Source organism: Scyliorhinus torazame, chromosome 1, assembly GCF_047496885.1.
Source record: "Scyliorhinus torazame isolate Kashiwa2021f chromosome 1, sScyTor2.1, whole genome shotgun sequence".
NCBI lineage: Eukaryota > Metazoa > Chordata > Chondrichthyes > Carcharhiniformes > Scyliorhinidae > Scyliorhinus > Scyliorhinus torazame.
The window spans coordinates 88,589,185-88,612,088 of record NC_092707.1 but is presented as its reverse complement, the minus strand read 5'-3'; the positions used below and the strand labels follow the sequence as shown (position 1 = coordinate 88,612,088).

The 22,904-nt window shown below is 50.3% G+C and overlaps 1 protein-coding gene across 5 annotated transcripts in view; it reads right to left on the bottom strand.

The window, feature by feature from the left end:
* LOC140409407 (BICD family-like cargo adapter 1) overlaps positions 1-22,904 on the bottom strand; it is a 176,385-nt gene that overhangs the window by 7,456 nt on the left and 146,025 nt on the right. For 3 of the 5 annotated variants that reach the window (XM_072497851.1, XM_072497854.1, XM_072497859.1), the window contains one exon: positions 12,709-12,829. In XM_072497851.1, coding sequence (XP_072353952.1) covers positions 12,709-12,829 — 121 coding nt within the window. Of the gene's footprint in view, positions 1-3,866; positions 4,041-4,883; positions 4,992-12,708; positions 12,830-22,904 lie in introns of those variants that run through there. The other 2 variants (XR_011940331.1, XM_072497862.1) reach the window with 2 other exon arrangements.

The following is a 22,904-nucleotide window of genomic DNA, read 5'->3' as shown; positions in this document are numbered from 1 at the left end:
CGCTGGAGTTGGTAGAGGAGGTCGGGGCAGGGGTCTGCTGCTGTGGGGAATGGGTCGTGCGGGGTGCGCAGGCACGTGGCTGGCCTAGGAAGGGCTATGGCTAGTTGGCGGGGGACGGGGGTCAGTAGCCCCCTGATCCGGCTGATAACCTGGAATGTAAGGGGACTGAATGGGCCGGTCAAGCGGGCCCGGGTGTTCGTGCACCTGAAGGCGGATGTGGTCAGGCTTCAGGAGACGCACCCGAGGGTGGCGGATCAGGTAAGGTTGAGAAAGGGGTGGGTAGGGCAGGTGTTTCATTCGGGTTTGGATGCAAAAAATCAGGGGGTGGCGATCTTGGTGGGGAAGAGAGTGTCGTTCGAAGCGTCGAGCATTGTGGCAGACAATGGCGGTAGGGATGTGATGGTAAGTGGCAAGCTGCAGGGGGAGCGGGTGGTGTTGGTCAATGTATACGCCCCGAATTGGAACGATGCGGGGTTCATGCGGCGCATGCTGGGCCGAATTCCGGACCTGGAGACAGGGGGCCTGATAATGGGAGGGGGATTTCAACATGGTGTTGGACCCAGCATTGGATCGCTCCAGGTCTAGGACGGGCAGGAGGTCGGCGGCGGCCAAGGTGCTGAGGGGGTTCATGAACCAGATGGGAGAGGTGGATCCATGGAGGTTTGCGAGGCCTTCTCCCATGGCAACAAGGCTTATTCCTGGATTGACTTTTTTGTCATGAGCAGGGCGCTGATTCAGAGGGTGGAGGATACGGAGTACTCGGCAATAGCCATTTCTGATCCTGCTCTGCACTGGGTGGACCTCGAATTGGGGGAGGAGAGGGACCAGTGCCTGCTAGAGGTGGGGTTGCTGGCGGACGAGGAGGTGAGCGGGCGTATAAAGAGGTAACTGGAGGCTAATGACAATGGGGAGGTGCAAGTAGGGGTGGTCTGGGAGGCGCTGAAGGCAGTGGTCAGAGGAGAACGGATTTCCATTAGGGCACACAAGGAGAGGGGGGAGAGGAGAGAGAGGGAGAGGTTGGTGGGGGAGATGGTGAGGGTGGATAGGAGGTACGCAGAGGCCCTGGAGGAGGGATTGCTTAGGGAGTGCCGTAGCCTCCAGGCTGAGTTTGATTTGTTGACCACCAGGAAGGCGGAGGCCCAGTGGAGGAAGGCGCAGGGGGCGGTATATGAATACCGAGAAAAGGCGAGCCAGATGCTGGCGTACCAGCTTCGGAAGCGGGAGGCAGCTAGGGAGATCGGGGGAGTTAGGGGTGGAGGAGGGAGCACGGTGCGAAGTGCGGTGGGTATCAATGGGGTCTTCAGGGACTTCTACGAGGAACTGTACCGGTCTGAGCCCCCACTGGGAGAGGGAGGGATGGGTCGCTTCCTGGACCGGCTGAGGTTTCCGAGGGTGGGGGAGGGGCAGGTGGCAGGGTTGGGGGCGTCGGTTGGGTTGGAGGAGTTGGTCAAAGGGATAGGGAACATGCAGGCGGGGAAGGCAGCAGGGCCGGATGGGTTCCCGGTTGAATTTTACAAGAAGTATGTGGGCCCGCTGTTGGTAAGGACCTTCAACGAGGCAAGGGAAGGGGAGGCTCTGCACCCGATGACGTCTAGAGCGCTGATTTCCCTGATCCTGAAGCGGGACAAGGATCCCCTACAGTGTGGGTCATATAGGCCGATCTCACTCTTAAATGTAGATGCAAAGTTGCTGGCAAAGATTTTGGCCATGAGGATCGAGGACTGTGTGCCGCAGGTCATACACTAGGATCAGACGGCGTTCGTGAAAGGGAGGCAGTTGAATACTGACGTACGGAGGCTCTTGAATGTTATAATGATGCCGGCGATGGAAGGGGAGGCGGAGATAGTGGCGGCGATGGATGCAGAGAAGGCCTTTGATAGGGTGGAGTGGGGGTACCTGTGGGAGGTGTTAGAAAGGTTTGGGTTCGGGGAGGGGTTTGTCAGGTGGGTGAGGCTGCAGTAGGAGGCCCCGGTGGCGAGTGTGGCCACGAACAGAAGGAGGTCAGAGTATTTCCGGCTACACCGGGGGACGAGACAGGGGTGTCCCCTGTCCCCCCTGCTCTTTGCGCTGGCGATTGAACCCCTAGCCACGGCGTTGAGGGAGTCGAGGAACTGGAGGGGGCTGGTGCGGGGTGGGGAGGAGCATAGGGTGTCGCTCTATGCGGATGATTTGCTGTTATATGTGGCGGACCCGGTGGGGGGAATGCCGGAGGTGATGAGGATCCTTAGGGGGTTTGGAGATTTCTCCTGGTACAAGCTTAGCGAGTTGTTCGTAGTGCACCCGGGGGACCAGGAGAGGAGGATTGGTGAGCTCCCGCTAAAAAGAGGGGAGAGGAATTTCAGGTACCTGGGGGTTCAGGGGCTAGTAGCTGGGGGGCCCTACATAAGCTTAACTTCATGAGGCTGGTGGAGCAGATGGAGGAGGAGTTTAAGAGGTGGGACGTGCTGCCACTCTCCCTGGTGGGTCGGGTGCAGTCAGTTAAAATGACGGTGCTCCCGAGATTTTTGTTCCTGTTCCAGTGCCTCCCCATCCTGATCCCTAAGGCCTTCTTCAGATGGGTTAGCAAGAGCGTTATGAGGTTTGTGTGGGCGCAGAAGACCTCGAGGGTGAGAAGGGTGTTCCTGGAGCGGTGCAGGGATGTGGGGGGGGGGGGGGGGGGGGGGGGGGGGGGGGGGGGGGGGTTGACGCTGCCTAACCTTGGTGGGTATTATTGGGCCGCCAACGTGGCGATGATGCGTAAGTGGGTGGTGGAGGGGGATGAGGCGGCATGGAAGAAGCTGGAGATGGCGTCCTGTGTGGGCACGAGCCTGGAGGCGTGGTGACGGCGCCGCTGCCGCTTCCTCCAACGAGGTATACCACTAGCCCGGTGGTGGCGGCTACCCTCAAAATGTGAGGGCAATGGAGACGTCACAGGGGGGAGGTGGGGGCCTCGGTGTGGTCCCCGATTCGGGGGAACCACCGGTTTGTCCCGGGGAGGATGGATGGAGGGTTTCTGAGCTGGCACAGGGCAGGTATTAGAAGGATGGGGGACCTGTTTGTGGACGGGAAGTTCGCGAGCCTGGGTGAGCTGGAGGAGACGTTCGGGCTCCCCCCGGGGAACACCTTCAGATATATGCAGGTAAGGGCGTTTGTTCGGCGGCAAGTGGTGGAGTTCCCACTGTTGCCGCCACGCGGGTCCAGGACAGGGTGCTGTCGGGGGTGTGGGTCGGAGAGGGGAGGATCTCGGCAACGTATCAGGTGATGCAGGAGGAGGAGGAGGCTTCGGTGGAGGAGCTAAAGGGTAAGTGGGAGGAGGGGTTTGGTGAGGAGATTGGCGAGGGGATGTGGGTGGATGCCCTGGGAGGGTGAACTCTTGCACGAGGCTCAGCCTCATACAATTTAAGGTGCTGCATAAGGCTCACATGACCGGGGCAAGGATAAGCCGGTTCTTTGGGGGCGAGAGCAGATGTGTTAGGTGCTCAGGGAGCCCAGCAAATCACACCCACATGTTCTGGGCTTGCCCGGCGCAGGAGGAATTTTGGAAGGGTGTAGCGAGGACGGTGTCGAGGGTGGTAGGTTCCAGGGTCAAGCCGGGCTGGGGGCTCGCAATATTTGGGGTAGAGGAGCCGGGAGTGCAGGAGGCGAAAGAGGCCGGAATTCTGGCCTTTGGCGTCCCTGGCAGCCCGGTGAAGGATTCTTCTTCAGTGGAAGGATGAGAGGCCCCCAAGCGTGCAATCCTGGATCAGCGATATGGCGGGGTTTATTAAATTGGAGAGGGTGAAATTTGCCTTAAGGGGATCGGTGCAAGGGTTCTTCAGGCGGTGGCAACCGTTCCTAGACTTCCTGGCAGAGCGTTAGACAATGGTCAGCAGCAGCAGTTTTTCGTTGCAGATTTTGAATTGTCAGCAAACAGCTGTCTGGAGAACACAAAAACCAACGTACTGAAACCTCGCAGAGAATGTTCGGAAATATTTCCAGCAGCGATAGGAATCAAACATGAATATCTGTTGCATGTTCTTGTTCTTCATTGTAACTGGTGTTTTTGGTGGTGAGTACAGGATCTGCCTCAGGAGGTGAAATACACGGAATAATTTCATAATCTTTATTGTCACAAGTAAACATACATTAACATTGCAATGAAGTTACTGTGAAAAGCCCCTAGTCGCCATATTCCAGCGCCTGTTCGGGTACACAGAGGGAGAATTCAGAATATCCAAATTACCTAACAGCACGTCTGTCGGGATTTGTGGGAGGAAACCGGAGCACCCGGAGGAAACCCACGCAAACACGGGGAGAACGTGCAGACTCCGCACAGAAAGTGACCCAAGTCGGGAATCAAACCTGGAATCCTGGCCCTGTGAAGCCATAGTGCTAACCACTAACATTAGTTGGAAGAATGTAACCCAACTGTGTGCAGCTGGGACTTAACGCAATATGGGTCGGGCATAAAATGTATTTAACGGAAGTGGCTTGCTGGAATTACTACTCTAAATACAGGCTCATTCACCGGTCAGAAATGAACCTCAGTGGAATTGTGACATCAGATAATGAGACACTTGACTACCAAAGCAGTCTACAATGAATATCATTAGGTTTCAGGGCTGTAATAATAAGGTGGAACAGGTGAGAAAAAGACAGTGACAGATCATTCTGATGGTCGCATGCCAAGCATGATCGGACTTGCAACACCCAACAGCTACCTGCAATGAACCCGAGAAGCCAAGCTTCACCCTGCCTTGGGTCTGTCATTCATTGCTGCATCACATGGAAAGCTTGATTAAATGACTCACTGGAAATGGCTGAAGGGCGTGAGAATGGTAAACTCAGAACAGAAACAGCCAAAGATGAAGTATGGATGGAATGGAGAAACATTCTAACAAGTGGATGTCACAATGAAAGCTCACCTCAGAGGCAGGAGGGGGCTTACAATAGTCTGCTTGTACAGTAGCTGGGAAAGGCCACTAGATGAGAAACCAGAGGAGCCAGATAGTGAAAAGCCCTGAGGAAGCAAACTGCAGCAGGAGAGAGAGAAGGAAGAAAACACGAGACTGAAGCAACAAGAACAAAAGCATTTCTCTGTTGGTCTACTTCTATGATGTTACTCGAGGCATGACGCAGTACATAGATTGGGTCACAGTCAGTACTAAGGTGGTTCCACCATATGCTACTCACCTCAAATACCTAGAACGGCCCAGGTGATCCCCAAATCACACAAATTTCCCCTGCACAGGCACCTCTAGGAATCCCAAAGTGATGCCATCACCTTTAAAGCTAACTGTGGTTCCCTGTTCACCCACACTCAAAAGTCAAATAATGTGTCTGACTACACAAGTACACCCTTTTAAGAGAATCCCCTGTTTAATGGGCCTGAAACTCATTCTCCGAAACACATCCTCATTACTTGTAAAGCATTTCCTTACAATTTATATAATGATAGTTTTTTTTAAATTCAAATGGAGTCTAAACCTAGAAACATGCCAGTAAAAGAGATGTTAGATATTCAAATCAGATACAAACAGAAGTGTAGTGTTTCATGTCGCAATTATAAATTCATATTTCAAAGTGTGGCTGCCTAATGTGCGGAAGCAGCTTGTTCATTCCAGTCTAATCATTTATGTGGCTGCAGGGGTCAGCGCCATAATATCGCAGAATACAATTTAATTACTTGTCACCGATGTAATTAAATATTTCACATTTTAAATGTATGTTAATTTTCATTTTGCAGTCTTTTCCCCCTTATGCCACCCATTCAGAATTTTCCTTTCCTTGCCTTGGATGCCAATGCAGCATTCAAAATCAGCTGCCATTTTGAATACACAGCCCAGACTAAACCAGTCAAGGCGAGTAGGTGAATTAATTTTGCGTCTTGTCACCTTTTATTTTTAAGAAGTGGGAATATCTGGCCCCTTCCTAGAGTTTGTGAGCGCAAATTAATTCATACTGATTTTAGATTGAGGTGGCTGAGGTGCGGCCTGGAGTAGTCCAACAGTGGAGATGGGAAATGCTCACAATTTCAAAGGAGAGTGTCCATTGGTCAGTGAAGTTCGCAGAGCTTACATACGGAGGCAATATTATGGTTTGGTGTAGGCAGAGCCTCCAAGACCGACTGGAAATCACAGAAATAACTAGAATAGTGGACTGGAGATATTCAATGGGCATAAAGTTCTTCAATTTTCAGAAAGCAAATGTTGACATTTCACTTCCAACAGGAAAGATACTTGTTGAAGAGAAATTAGCAATGTGATTTGGAGTTGTCAGTGTAACAGGCAAGGGTATCATCACATTAACTAAATTAAACAAAATTACATTAAGGGGATTCTTTTAAAAGGATGAGCATTTACCAGTGAAATTGTGTGATGAGAAAGATATCTACTGCAGTTTTCCAGCAAACACCGATAATGATCCATCTTTGGAGACAGGGGGCGTCATTCTCCGACCCCCTAGCGGGTCGGAGAATGGCCGTTTCCGCCGTGAATCCCGCCCCCGCCGGTTGCCGAAGTCTCCGGCACCGGATATTCGGTGGGGGCAGGAATCGGGCCCCCCCGCTGGATTCTCCCGCCCGGATGGGCCGAAGTCCCGCCGATAAATTGCCTGTCCCTCCGGCGTGGATTAAACCACCTTTTGAACGGCGGGACAAGGCGGCGTGGGCGGGCTCCGGGGTCCTGGCGAGCCGATCTGGCCCCGGGGGGTGCCCCCACGGTGGCCTGGCCCGCGATCGGGGCCCACCGATCCGCGGGCGGGCCTGTGCCGTGGGGGCACTCTTTCCCTTCCGCCTCCGCCACGGTCTCCACCATGGCGGAGGCGGAAGAGACTCCCTCCACTGCACATGCGTGGGAAACTGTCAGCGGCCGCTGACGCTCCCGCGCATGCGCCGCCCCGAGATGTCATTTCCGCGCCAGCTGGCGGGGCAACATAGGGCGTTTCCGCCAGCTGGCGGGGCAGAAATTCCTCCGGCGTCGGCCTAGCCCCTCAATGTTGGGGCTCGGCCCCCAAAGTTGCGGAGCATTCCGCACCTTTGGGGCGGCGCGATGCCCGTCTGATTGGCACCGTTTTGAGCGCCAGTCGGCGGACATCGCGCCATTTCGGGAGAATTTCGCCCAGGGTTACACATTTCAAATAGCAACATTTCCTTCAGGTGAAAACATGGCCAGAGACGGAGAATGGGGCCATCTTGGATGGGCCAGGTACAGGGTGAAATTAACAGGGGTAGAGCCAAAAGGGGAGGAAGGCGGATGGTAGAGGGGAATGGAGGCGCAAGACCCCGGTAAGGCCGATATCAAGGAACGTGCGAGGGCTCAATGGACCGGTCAAAAGATCTTGGGTCTTTGCACACCGTAGGAGCTTGAAAGAGGAGGTGGTCTTTCTGCAGGAGACGCTCCTCTGCGTGAAGGACCAGGTTAGGCTAAGGAAGGAGTGGGTCAGGTTTTCCACTCGGGGTTTGATTCAAAGTCGCGGGGAGTGGCAATTTTGATGAGTAAGAAAATGGAGTTTGTGAGCGTGAAAGAAGTGAGGGACCCGGGTGGGAGATATGTGATAGTGAGCGCGGTATTAGAAGGGACACCGGTGGTGTTGGTGAATGTGTATGCAGCAAATTGGGATGATATAGGTTTTATGAGGGGGTTGTTGGCAGCAATGCCGGACTTGGCCATGATTATGGGGGGGAGATTTTAATTGTGTCCCAGAGTCAAGGGTAGATAGGTCGAGCCCCAGGTCAATGGGTACGATACTAATGGCAAAGGAGCTGGGTGGGTTTATTGAGAGGATGGGTATAGTCGACCTGTGGTGCTTCAAGAACCCAGGGGGAAGGGAGTATTCCTTTTTTTCCGTATGTGTACAGGATATATTCCAGAATTGACTTTTTTGTGGTGAGCCGGGAGATTTTGGTCGGGGTGGAGGGGCAGAATACGTGGGGATAGTAATCTCGGACCATGTGCCCCATTGGCTGAAGATTGAGCTGAGATCAGGACAGGAGCAGAGGCCGGGGTGGAGGCTCAATTCAGGGTTGTTGGCAGATAGAGGGTTTTGTGACAAAGTGCAGGCTGTGATTAAAGATTATGTAGAATTGAACCAAAACAGGGATGTGTCAGCAGCCACGTTTTGGGAAGCACTAAAAGCAGTGGTCCAAGAGGAGATTATCTTGTTCAAGGCACATACGGATGGAAAGAGGGAGGAATATGAATGGCTAATGAACGAGATAGTGGAGGGAGGTAGGGAGTACTCGAGGGTGCCCACCTTGGAGGGATTGGCGAGGAGGAAAAAATTACAGGGGCAATTTGATAGGCTGACAACAAGGAGGGCGGTAGGACAGCTACTTAGGGCAAGATGGGTGCAGTATGAATATGGAGAGATGGTGAGTCAAGCGCATCAGCTGCGGAGGCAGGCCATATCCAGGGAACTATTGAAGATATGGACTGGGTCAGAGGATGTGGTGTCAGAGCCGGGGAAGATAAACGAGGTGTTTAGGGATTAGTATAAGGAGCTGTACAGGGCGGACGGGGCAGAAGAAGGTGACATGGACGGTTCTTAGATGAACTGGCGTTCCCACAGTTGGAGGAAGAGAAGAGGTAGGTGCTAGAGGAACCCTGGAGCTGAGGGAGATATTGGACAGTATAACAGGTATGAAGCCGGGGAAGGCCCCGGGGCCTGATGGCTTCCCGGCGGAGTTTTATAAGGAGTTTGCGATGGACCTGGCATCGCATCTCTTGGGGACATTTAATGAGGCGTTGGAGAAGGGGGAGCTGCCGGAGACGATGATACCGAAAAAGGGGAAGGACCCATTGGAATGTGGGCCGTATAGGCCCATATCGCTGTTGAATACAGACGTGAAGGAGCTGGTGGCAGGAAGGATGGAAGGTTGTGTTACGGGGGTGGTTTCGGAGGACCAAACAGGTTTTGTAAAGGGCAGGCAGCTTTCTCGTAATATAAGGAGGCTGTTAAATGTGGTTATGACCCCTTCGGGAGCTCAGGTACCGGAAGTAGTTGTGTCCATGAATGCGGAGAAGGCATTCAACCGGGTGGAGTGGCGGTACCTGCTTGAGATCCTGGGATGGTTCGGGTTTGGGCCAAAGTTTGTGGCATGGGTGCGCCTGTTATATGTGGCACCGAGGGCAAGCGTGCAGACCAATGACATGGGTTCACAGAACTTTGAACAACACCAGGGAACATGGCAGGGGTGCCCGCTGTCGCCACTGTTGTTTGCACTGGCTATAGAGCCTCTGGCAATGGCTCTTAGGGGGTCGGCAGAGTGGTGAGGGATTACGAGGGCATGGAGGGAGCATGCTGACGACCTACTATTGTACGTTCCGGACCCATTGTAGAGCATGGAGAGGATCATGGGCTGTTGGGAAGTTTGGGGCATTCTCGGGTAAAACAACGTGTTCCCGATGAATGAGTTGGGTCGGCAAGCCAATTTAAGGGGGAGGCCATTTAAGGTGGCTAGAGACAGGTTTAGATACCTGGGGATTCCGGTAGTGAGAGAATGGTCGATGCTTCACAAAGGAAATTTAACAAAACTGGTGGAGGCGGCTAGGGAAGATCTCAAGATCTTCCCGTAACAGCCTCCCCGAACAGGCGCCGGAATGTGGCGACTAGGGGCTTTTCACAGTAACTTCATTGAAGCCTACTTGTGACAATAAGCGATTTTCATTTCATTTCATTTCATTTTTCATTCAAGAGATGGGACACGCTGCACTTGAGTTTGGCAGGGAGGGTCCAAGTGGGTGGTGTTACTGGGTTACGGGGATAGGGTGGAGGCATGGGCTTAAGCAAGGGTGCTCTTTCCAAGAACCAGTGCAGGCTCGATGGGCCGAATGGCCTCCTTCTGCACTGTAAATTCTATGATTATGCCGACGTTCCTGTTCATTTTCCAGACACTCCCGATCTTTATACTGAAGGCCTTCTTTCGGATACTGGACACAATTATTTTGGACTTTGTATGGGCAGGGAAGGTGCCAAGGCTTAAGAGGACCCTGCTACAGAGGCAGAGGCAGAAGGGAGGGTTGGCGTTGCCGAACCTGCTACATTACTATTGGGCGGCGAAGGTAGAGAAGGTGAGGCGATGGTGGGAAGGAGAGGGGGTAAAATGAGTTAGGATGGATGAGGAATCCTGTAGGGGGTCCAGCTTAAGGGCTATGGTGACGGTAGCGTTGCCAATGGCGGCGAGCAGATACTCAGGGAGCCTGGTGGTTTAGTCCACGGTGAAGATCTGGAACCAGCTGAGGACGCAGGGGATGTCGGTGTTAACGCCGTTGTGTGAAAACCACGGTTTTATGCCGGGGGGGACAGATGGCACCTATAGGAAATGGAGAGAAGTGGGGCTGGTTAAGGTGAGGGATTTGTATCTGGAAGAAGGGTTTGCCAGTACAGATGAATTGAAGCAGAGGGTAGAGCTCCCGAGAGGAAGGTGTGTTTAAGTACCTGCAGGTAAGGGACTTTGCGTGGAAGGTTTGGAAAGAGTTCCCCAGATTGCCAAGGTACACCCTGCTGGAGCGACTGCTGCTTCCGGATGTGGAAGGGGAGGGCAGGATTGGAGACATATCCAGGTGGCTGAGAGAACAGGGAGGTGAGCAGGTGGTGAAGATTAAGGAGAAGTGGGAAGCAGAGCTGGGAGGGAAGAGAAACTGGGGAGTTTGGAGTGAGGCATTATAAAAGGTAAATGCGACCTCCTCGTGCGCTACGATGAGCTCAAGATCGTACACAGGGCATACGACGCGGGTAAGAATGAGTGTTTTTTTCAGGGGGTGGCAGACGAGTGTGAGCGTGGACCAGCGAATCACGCACATATGTTCTGGGGCTGCAAAAGGTTGGAGAAATTCTGGGCGGGAGTTTTGTGGCCCTGGCAAGGATAGTGTGGGAGGAGGTTGAGGCAGACCCTTTGGTTGCGTTATTTGGGATATCGGAGAAGCCGGAGCTGATGGAGGGGAGGAAGGCTGATGTAGTGGCCTTCGCTTCTCTGATTGCCCGGCGACGAATTTTATTGGAGTGGCGGTCAGCAACGCCATCGGGGGTAGCGGCCTGGCTGGGGGACTTATATGACTTTCTTTGGCTGGAAAAGATTAAATATGAGTTAAGGGGTTCAGTGGAGGGTTTCGAGGCAAGGTGGGGGATGTTCATGACCGTTTTTGAGAAGTTGTTCATCGCGGGGGAGTGAGTTGGGGAGGGGGGGGTGCGAAAAAGGGGAAAAGTTTGTACAAACTGTACAGTTGGAAAGTTTGCTTCCCGAATTGTGTATGTGTTGTAACTTTTCATATACGTTTGGAATAAAATAAGTTTAAAAAAAACATTTTCTTCAGGAGATTGTGTGGAACAATGAAGCCTCTTCAGATTTAATCGCATATAATGATGATATACTTAGAACATCTTAATTCAACCAAGCAGAGTCAACATGGTATTGTGAAGGTGAAATCATGTTTGACTAATTTATTGGAGTTCTTTGAGGAAGTAACAAACAATGTGGATAAAGGGGAACCTGTGGATGCACTGTACATGGATTTGCAGAAGGCATTTGATCAGGTGCCACATCAATGGTTACCATGCAAAGTAAGAGCTCATGGTGTAGAAGGTAACTTGATGGCATGGGCAGCATTGGTTGGCTAACAGGAAGCAGAGAGTAGGGATAAATGGGTCCTTTTCACACTGACAAGATGTGGTGAGTGGATCACTGCTGGGGCCTCAACATTTTACAATAGATATCAATGACTTGGATAAAGGTACCGAATGTATGGCTACTAAATTTGCTGATGACACAAAGATTGGTGGGAAAGTAAGCTGTGAAGAGGACATAAGGAGTCTGCAAAGGGACTTTGAGAGGATAAGAGAGTGGCAGATGGAGTACAATGTGGAAAAATGTGAACTTGTCCACTTTGGTAGTGAGAATAGAAAAGCAGTATACTATTTAAATTGAAACATTAAATTGAAACAAAGGGATGCGTGCGCCCTGGTACATGAATCACAAAAAGTTAGTATGCCGGTAAAACAAGTGATTGGGAAGGCAAATGTTGCTTTTTTTAAATTGCAAGAAAAAATGCAATATAAAAGTAGGGACGCTTTGCTACCGCTGTACAGAGCTTTGGTGAGATGACACGCAGAGTATCATGTACAGTTTTGGTCTCCGTATTTAAGATGGGATATAAATACTATAGAAGCGGTTCAGAGAAGGTTCAAACAACTGATCTCTGGGATTGGGGGAATTATCTTACGAGGAAAGGTGGGATAGGTTGCGCCTGTATCCACTCTCATTTAGAAAATTGAGAGGTGATCTTATTGAAACATACAAGATCCTGAGGGGATGACAGGGTGGATGCTGAGAGGATGTTTCTCTTTGTGGGAGAGACTAGAACAAAGGGGCCCAGTTTAAAAATAACGGGTCTCTCATTCAAGACGGAGATGAGAAGAATTTCTTTCTCATAAGAGGGTCATGAATCTTTCAAACTCGCTTCTCCACAGCTCAATGGAGGAAGAGTCAATTAATATTTGTATGGCGGTGGTAGATAGATTCTTGATTCACAAAGGAGACAAAGGTTATTGGGGGTCAGCAGAATGAGGAGTTGGGGCCACAATCAATCAGCCATGATCTTGTTGAATAGCGGAGCAAGCTCAAATGGACGAAGGGCCCACTCCTGCTCCCATTTCAAATGTCGGTATACATATGAATCACTAAAAACTGCATTCAGAACAAACACTGTTAAAGTTGGTATTTGACCCAATGGCGCACCCTGACCGTTGACCTACCTGCCAGGCCTCCAGCTGCTGCGAGAGGTTGAGTTTCTGTTGGATTGCATCTAGAAGTTGGCTGTTGAGTGACATCATGTCAATCTTACACTTTGCCAGTTCCATTTCCAGAACGTTCTTCCTGAAACAGAAACTCAGAATGTAACCTATACGTTATACTGTCATATTTAAATATTCAACCAAGCAGCACAACGGTAAGAGTATGCTTCTTTAGACATTATGCATTGCCCCTTTGTGGAATAAAATCTCAGACTAGCAAATTCCAATCTATAGGGAAACCAATAGGACAATTACAATGATGCGCTGGGACTCGGAGGGGATTAATCAGCTACAGTTTTATTCCTTGTTGCCGTCTAACATCATCCATAGAATCGCAAGCGTGCAGGAGGCCATTCAAACCATCGAGTCTGCCCCGGCCCTCTGAAAGTGTACTCCACCTAGGCCTACTCCCCCGCCCTATCCCCATCTTTGGACACTCGGGGGCAATTTAGTCCATTATTAAGTCCACTTTTGGGCATTCGACAAGGACTGGAACAGTTGTGATATACCACCCACACTATCCCAACAAAAGTCAGTGTTTGCTGCCAATGATCATACATAGTGATTTGGATGAGGTATCAGAGATGTCCAGAACCTGCGGAAATATAATTCAGGAGTCTGCACTTTCCAGAGAAGAGTAGCAAAATGGATTGGGGAGGAGTGAAACACTGCACATGACCTACACCCAACATAACCCAGGCCACATTTATTTTCCTAAAAGTTGCATTACAGGGTTTATCTGGGTTATCATCGCAGACCAGGTCCATAATCATCAGTTATCAGCATGAATTTCATTTCATTTTCAACAGAAAAGGCTGAAGGAGGAAATCCACAAAGACATCCACAAAAGGTAACAGGAGGTGGACACGGACCAACTCCAATCTACTTACCAATCATGGTTACCCTGTGCAGATGCAGATGCATTTCACCAAAGGTAAAACATAACTTGAAGAACTATTTCAGACTCACTGGTGGAACTTTGCAGAGCATTTACAATAGTCCAAGAACACTTCGGAACATATAAATGGCCATACCTTTTTGATAGATTTGGCCAATTTCCCACCTTCGCACTATACCCCACGATCTCCTCTCTCGCCAGGAATGAACGGAACCTATTCAATTTGTCCACTTAAATTGCTTCATCAGCTAACTCATTTGCCAACTCTGCTACACATCAGTTGAAGACATTTTGTTCAAATGGTATCTTTTGATGCCGTGAAGCTCAAGCATCCAGTGAAGCAAGATCACATTTGAAATCTGAAAATCAATAGAACAGAATCCCTACACTGCAGAAGGGACTGCACCAACCCTCCGAAAGAGCACCCTACCTAGGCCGATGCCCCCCACCCTATCCCCGTAACCCCACCTAACCTTTCGGACACTAAGGTACAATTTAGCATGGCCAATCCACCTAACCTGCACATTGTTTGATTGAACAGATTCTGTTCAAAACTAAATAGATTCCAGACTCTGACCAGAAACAAAAGCATTGGGTCACAGTACAACTTCAGGACATTTAATTGGGTCATTATGATATCCTTTCATTTGGAATTTTTAAAAATCTAAACCTTTTCCCAAAGTATTCCCAGCAGCATGGTAGCACAGTGGGTAGCATTGTTGCTTCACAGCACCAGGATCCCAGGTTCGATTCCCGCCTGGGTCACTTTCTGTGCGGAGTCTGCACGTTCTCCCAGTGTCTGCTTGGGATTCCTCTGGGTGCTCCGGTTTCCTCCCACAAGTCCCGAAAGACGTGCTTGTTAGGTGAATTGGACATTCTGAATTCTCCCTCTGTGTACCCGAACAGGCGCTGGAGTGTGAGGACTAGGAGCTTTTCACAGTAACATATTGTAGTGTTCATATAAGCCTACTTGTGACAATAATAAAAGATTATAACAAAAAATATAATTGTCTCACCTGTAGCATCCAATAATGAAAGAACTTTCCTTCAGTATAGTTTGCCCTCAAGTCAGACAGCTTGTTTCTGACCAAGCTGAGTACACAACTGAGGCTGACTGTCCTGGTGCAATCTATCTCCCCATTTCCTTCCGGTCTTGCTCTCAATTTCTTATTTAACTCTCAAAAGAGCAGTACAATTGCGTAGAATGAGAGAAGATCGATCTTTCAATTGACTGAGCCCTCCCCTTTCAAATTGTGCGTGGACTCCACAGCATCATGGAGTCTATCCCAGCTGTTTATTCTCATCAGAGGAATTCTGGTATAAATATTCCACAAAAGTAAATGAATTCCCAGAATATTCATTCATCCTTGAACTTTGTTTTAATAAATTTAGAGTACCCAATTAATGTTTTCCCAATTAAGGGGCAATTTAGCATGGCCAATCCACCTACCCTGCGTACGTATCTTTGGGTTGTGGGGGCGAAACCCACGCAAACAAGGGGAGAATGTGCAAACGTCACACGGACAGTGACCCAGAGCCGGGATAGAACCTGGGATCCCGGTGCGGTGAGGCAGCAGTGCTAACCACTGCGCCACCGTGCTGCCCTCTCCTTGCACCTTTAACATGGTCATCCACAACAATAGTGACACCTCTTTATCTGCCACCAGCTATGACAGCACATCAGGCACCATTCCTTCTTAGTTTTTAATTGCTTTGATTCCTGAGTTTTTCCAAAGTTTTCAATCTAGGTAATTAATGGGATATTAATTGGTAAAACACTTGCCATTGAGACAGCAGGTAGTAGATTGAAGTCTCCCTCTAGGTATCAGTACAAAATCTAGGTCAGCTACACCAGACAAAGGAAGCCATTGCTTCTTCTGGCTCAATCCTTTGGAGCTCAAGCACCCACCCCTCCAAATCACAACATTTAAAAAAAAATTAATTCATGGCAAGCTGGTGTCACTGGCAAAAACAGCATTTGTTTCCCTCAAAGGGGTGGTGGTAGGATATGTTTTTTATGTGATACAAACTGTGTGGTAAAGGTACTCCCAGAGACCAGTTAGCTAGGGAGTTGCAGGATTTTTATCTAGTGGCAGTAACGGGATTCAATATAGTTCCAAGTCAGGATGGTGTATGGCTTGGAGGGCACTTACAAGTGGTTGTCCTCACACATCTGCTGCCCTTGTCCCTCTAAGTGGCAGAGGTCACGGGGTTGGAAGGTGCTGTTAAAGATGCCATAGCAAGTTGCTGCACTGCATCTTGTCACGGTACACATTGCTGCTGCCATGGTCTGCTGATGTTGGAGGGAGTAAAAGGTGTTGGATGGGATGTTCAATCAAGAGGGCTGCTTTGCTTTGGAGGTCGTTGAGTCCAGAGTTCGAGCTGCACTCATCCAGGCAAGTGTAGAGTATACCATCACACTACTGACTTGTGCCTTGTTGAAAAAGATACATGGCTGAACCCAGGGTAAAGATGGCTGGATATGACTATCCCCCCTTATTTTCTGAAAGGGAATCATACGACCAATGGGGAAGTGCAGTAGTTATGTGGACTAAGGTAACTGCCTTGATAAAGCGAAAACGATGTATGGCATTGGCTCTTTCTCTACCTTATGACAGTAAAATCCGAAACAAAGTGCTTTCTGAGCTGGAATTGGAAGAGTTAGACTCAGAAGGAGGTTTGGAGACTATTACAATATATGGATAAGATTTACAAGAAAGATGACTTGTTAAGTGCGTATGAAGCACGGTCGGAATTTGATAAGTTCTGGAAAATAGGGGAATTCTCCATAGAAGACTATATCATGGAATTTGGCAGACTATATAAAAGGCTGCAGAAACACAACCTGGAATTTCCAGTCTGTGTTGGCCTTTAAATTACTTGACTGTGCTAGAGTGAGCAACATGGATAGGCTCCTGGTTTTGACAGGAGTTCAGTTTACGGATGAGGATACCTTATTCGATCAGCTGACAAAAGCTTTAAAGAAGTTTCTGGGGAAACATTCGATTCCGATGGCTCTGATGACTCAAATAGGTGAGTCTGCAATAAAGAGAATATGGAAGATACACTAGAACAAAGAACAAAGAAAAGTACAGCACAGGAACAGGCCCTTCGGCCCTCCAAGCCCGTGCCGACCATGCTGCCCGACTAAACTACAATCTTCTACACTTCCTGGGTCCGTATCCCTCTATTCCCATCCTATTCATGTATTTGTCAAGATGCCCCTTAAACGGCACTATCGCCCCTGCTTCCACCACCTCCTCCGGCAGCGAGTTCCAGGCATCCACTACCCTCTGCGTAAAAAAACTTGCCTCGTACATCTACTCTAAACCATGTCCCTCGCACCTTAAACCTATGCCCCCTAGTAATTGACCCCTTTACCCTGGGGAAAAGCCTCTGACTATCCACTCTGTCTATGCCCCTCAATTTTGTAGACGTCTATCAGGTCGCCCCTCAACCTCCGTTGTTCCAGGGAGAACAAACCGAGTTTATTCAACTGCTCCTCATAGCTAACGCCCTCCATACCAGGCAACATTCTGGTAAATCTCTTCTGCGCCCTCTCTAAAGCCTCCACATCCTTCTGGTAGCGTGGCGACCAGAATTGAACACTATACTCCAAGTGTGGCCTAACTAAGGTTCTATACAGCTGCAACATGACTTGCCAATTCTTATACTCAATGCCCCGGCCAATGAAGACAAGCATGCCGTATGCCTTCTTGACTACCTTCTCCACCTGTGTTGCCCCTTTCAGTGACCTGCGGACCTGTACACCTAGATCTCTCTGAATTTCAATACTCTTGAGGGTTCTACCATTCACTGTCTATTCCCTACCTGCATTAGACCTTCCAAAATGCATTACCTCACATTTGTCAGGATTAAACTCCATCTGCCATCTCTCCGCCCAAGTCTCCAAACAATCTAAATCCTGCTGTATCCTCCGACAGTCCTCATCGGTATCCGCAATTCCACCAACCTTTGTGTCATCTGCAAACTTACTAATCAGACCAGTTACATTTTCCTCCAAATCATTTATATATACTACAAACAGCAACGGTCCCAGCACTGATCCCTGCGGAACACCACTGGTCACAGCCCTCCAATTAGAAAAGCATCCTTCCATTGCTACTCTCTGCCTTCTATGACCTAGCCAGTTCTGTATCCACCTTGCCAGCTCACCGTGTGACTTCACCTTTTGTACTAGTCTACCATGAGGGACCTTGTCAAAGGCCTTACTGAAGTCCATATAGACAACATCCACTGCCCTACCTGCATCAATCATCTTTGTGACCTCTTCGAAAAACTCTATCAAGTTAGTGAGACACAACTTCCCCTTCACAAAACCATGCTGCCTCTCACTAATACGTCCATTTGCTTCCAAATGGGAGTAGATCCTGTCTCGAAGAATTCTCTCAAGTAATTTCCCTACCACTGACGTAAGGCTCACCGGCCTGTAGCTCCCTGGATTATCCTTGCTATCCTTCTTAAACAAAAGAACATTGACTAATCTCCAGTCCTCCGGGACATCACCTGAAGACAGTGAGGATCCAAAGATTTCTATCAAACAGGATGGCAAAATTGTACGGCTACAAACAGGGGCCCAAGACTATAGAAGGAGATCGAGACAAGGAAATTATGAAGACAGAAACCCAGTTAGAACTTACAGTAGGAAGATGAACCCCAGAAATGCACGGGGCATGATAAATCGATGTTTTCGATGTGACTCTCAATACCATTATGTCTTCAACTGTCCAAAACGTTATATAGAGTGTTTGAAGCGACACATGACACGGAAGAGTCAGAAGAGGAAAAAGATAGTGTTCAGAGAGAAGACATTGTCCGACTTCCGGGTGCGGCGATGACCAGCTGAGTCGCACGTTTCGGCAGCTCCCTGTGAAACGGACTTTTGGGCTCTTGATAGGAGCCCCAACGGCAATTTTAACGGCTGAAAACACCGTGCGGTAAACCAGAAGGGTGTTCCCCCTGGACACGGATGGAAAAAGGAGAGGAAAGTGGCCGGATTGCAGCGGATCCTTTGGAACAACGGCAAGGAAGGCAAGCAGAAACCAAGATGGCGTCGGAAGGTGGCAGTTTCATATGGGGCCCTGAACAACAAGAGTTTTTGAAACGCTGCGTGGAGGAGATAAAAAAGGAAATGAAGAAAGAGTTGTTGGCCCCGATATTACAGGCGATTGAAGGGCTGAAAGAGGAACAAAAGACCCAGGAGCAGGAGCTTCGGGTCGTGAAGGCGAAAGCAGCAGAGAATGAAAACGACATACAGGGCCTGGTGGTGAAGTCGGAGATACAGGAGGCACACCAGAAACGATCTGTGGAGAGGTTGGAGGCACTGGAAAATAACGCAAGGAGGAACAACTTGAGGATTCTTGGCCTTCCTGAAGGTGTGGAGGGGGCGGACGTCGGGGCATATGTGAGCACGATGCTGCACTCGTTAATGGGAGTGGAGGCCCCGACGGGTCCGTTGGAGGTGGAGGGAGCATACCGAGTTATGGTGCGAGGACCGAGAGCAGGAGAAGCTCCCAGAGCCATAGTGGTGAGATTTCTCCGTTTTAAGGATAGAGAAATGGTCCTTAGATGGGCGAAGAAAACTCGGTGTAGTAAATGGGAGAACGCGGTGATCCGCGTCTATCAAGATTGGAGTGCGGAGGTGGCGAGAAGGAGGGCGAGCTTTAATCGGGCCAAAGCGGGTACTTCACAAAAAAAAGATAAAGTTTGGAATGCTGCAACCGGCAAGACTGTGGGTCACATATCAAGGGAGGCACCACTACTTTGAGACGGCGGATGAAGCGTGGACTTTTATTGTAGAAAAAAAATTGGAATGATTGGACTACGAAAATGAACGTTTGGACAAAGTGGTGGGACGAGTGGGGGGGGGGGGGGGGGGGGGGGGCGAAGAGGGATTGTATGATTAATCCTGCGGTATGGTAACTTTTCTTTCTCCCACAGGTGGTGATGGGGGGAGGTGGGGAGGGAGAGGAGATGGGGCGTTGGCCATGGGAGGCGGGGCCGAGGGAGAGGCGCGGGCTTGGTTCCCGCGCTATGATAATTATGGCGGGAATAGAGAAGCAGGAAGGAGGGGGCACCGCACGGGGCGAGCCGTGATCACGGGGGGAAGCCGAGGTCAGCCAGAGTTTGCTGACTTCTGGGAGCAACATGGGGGGAGTAATTACGCTAGCGGGGGGTCTAGCGGGGGGGGGGGGGGGGGAATTACTGGGTTGCTGCTGCTGGGGAAAGGGGGGAGTGGGTGCGGGAAAGGATGGGCGGGGGGGCACCGTCTGGGAGAAATACAGCCGCGTGGGAACTGGGCGAGAAGCTGGAAAAAGATGATGGCTAACCGGCAAGGGGGGGGGGGTGGGAAGCCCCCCAACTCGGCTGATCACGTGGAACGTGAGGGGGCTTAACGGGCCGATAAAGAGGGCACGAGTACTCGCACACCTTAAGAAACTTAAAGCAGATGTGGTCATGTTACAGGAAACGCACCTGAAACTGATAGATCAGGTTAGGTTGCGCAAAGGATGGGTAGGGCAGGTGTTCCATTCGGGGCTGGATGCGAAAAACAGGGGGGTGGCTATATTAGTGGGGAAGCGGGTAATGTTCGAGGCAAAGACTATAGTGGCGGATAACGGGGGCAGATACGTGATGGTGAGTGGCAAATTACAGGGAGAGATGGTGGTGTTGGTAAACGTGTATGCCCCGAATTGGGACGATGCCAATTTTATGAGGCGAATGCTAGGACGCATCCCAGACCTAGAGACCGGAAAGCTGATAATGGGGGGAGACTTTAACACGGTGTTGGAACCAAGGCTGGATAGGTCGAAGTCCAGGACTGGTAGGAGGCCGGCAGCAGCCAAGGTGCTTAAGGATTTTATGGAGCAGATGGGAGGGGTGGACCCGTGGAGATTCAGTAGACCTAGGAGTAAGGAGTTCTCGTTTTTCTCCTATGTCCATAAAGTCTATTCACGCATAGACTTTTTTGTGTTGGGTAGGGCATTGATCCCGAGGGTGAGGGGAACGGAATATACGGCTATAGCCATTTCGGATCATGCCCCACACTGGGTAGACTTGGAGATAGGGGAGGAAACAAGAGGGCGTCCACCCTGGAGAATGGATATGGGACTAATGGCGGATGAGGGGGTGTGCTTAAGGGTGAGGGGATGCATTGAAAAGTACTTGGAACTCAATGACAATGGGGAGGTTCAGGTGGGAGTGGTCTGGGAGGCGTTGAAGGCGGTGGTTAGGGGGGAGCTGATATCAATAAGGACACATAAAGGGAAGCAGGAGAGTAAGGAACGGGAGCGGTTGTTGCAAGAACTTTTGAGGGTGGACAGACAGTATGCGGAAGCACCGGAGGAGGGACTGTATAGGGAAAGGCAAAGGCTGCATGTGGAATTTGACTTGCTGACCACAGGCACAGCAGAGGCACAATGGAGGAAGGCGCAGGGTGTACAGTATGAATATGGAGAGAAGGCGAGCAGATTGCTGGCACACCAATTGAGGAAAAGGGGAGCAGCGAGGGAAATAGGGGGGGTGAGAGACGAAGATGGAGAGACGGAGCGGGGAGCGGAGAGAGTGAATGAAGTGTTCAAGACATTTTATAAAAAATTGTATGAAGCTCAACCCCCGGATGGGAGGGAGAGAATGATGGAGTTTTTGGATCGGCTGGAAATTCCCAAGGTGGAAGAGCAGGAAAGGATGGGATTGGGAGCACAGATCACGGTAGAAGAAGTGGTGAAAGGAATTAGGAACATGCAGACGGGAAAGGCCCCGGGACCGGACGGATTCCCAGTTGAATTTTACAGAAAATATTTGGACTTGCTCGCCCCGCTACTGACGAGGACCTTCAACGAGGCAAAGGAAAGGGGACAACTGCCCCCGACTATGTCAGAAGCAACGATATCGCTTCTTTTAAAGAAGGAAAAGGATCCGCTACAATGCGGGTCCTACAGACCAATCTCCCTCCTCAATGTAGATGCCAAGGTCTTGGCCAAGGTAATGGCAATGAGAATAGAGGAATGTGTCCCGGGGGTGGTTCATGAGGACCAAACTGGGTTTGTGAAGGGGAGACAGCTGAACACGAACATACGGAGGTTGTTAGGCGTAATGATGATGGCCCCACCAGAGGGTGAAACGGAGATAGTAGTGGCGATGGATGCCGAGAAAGCATTTGATAGAGTGGAGTGGGATTATCTGTGGGAGGTGTTGAGGAGATTTGGGTTCGGAGAGGGGTATGTTAGATGGGTGCAGCTGTTGTATAGGGCCCCAGTGGCGAGTGTGGTCACGAATGGACGGGGATCGGCATATTTTCGGCTCCACAGAGGGACAAGGCAGGGATGTCCTCTGTCCCCATTACTGTTTGCACTGGCGATTGAGCCCCTGGCGATAGCGCTGAGAGGTTCCAAGGGATGGAGGGGAATACTTAGGGGAGGAGAAGAACACCGGGTATCTTTATATGCGGATGATCTGCTACTATATGTGGCGGATCCAGCGGAGGGGATGCCAGAAATAATGCGGATACTTGGGGAGTTTGGGGATTTTTCAGGGTATAAATTGAACATGGGAAAGAGTGAGCTGTTTGTGGTGCATCCAGGGGAGCAGAGTAGAGAAATAGAAGACCTACCGTTGAGGAAGGTAACAAGAGACTTTCGTTACCTGGGGATCCAGATAGCTAAGAATTGGGGCACATTGCACAGGCTAAATTTGACGCGGTTGGTGGAACAGATGGAGGAAGATTTCAAGAGATGGGACATGGTAGCATTGTCAATGGCAGGGAGGGTGCAGGCAGTTAAGATGGTGGTCCTCCCGAGATTCCTTTTTGTGTTTCAGTGTCTCCCGGTGGTGATCACGAAGGCTTTTTTCAAAAGGATAGAAAAGAGTATTATGGGTTTTGTTTGGGCCGGGAAGACTCCGAGAGTGAGGAAGGGATTCTTACAGCGTAGTAGGGATAGGGGGGGGCTGGCACTACCGAGCCTAAGTGAGTATTATTGGGCCGCTAATATTTCAATGGGGAGTAAGTGGATGGGAGAGGAGGAAGGAGCGGCGTGGAAGAGATTAGAGAGGGCGTCCTGTAGGGGGACCAGCCTGCAGGCTATGGTGACAGCCCCATTGCCGTTCTCACCAAGGAACTATACCACGAGTCCGGTGGTGGTAGCTACACTGAAGATTTGGGGACAGTGGAGACGACATAGGGGAAAGACCGGAGCACTGGGGGGGTCCCCGATAAGAAATAACCATAGGTTTGCCCCGG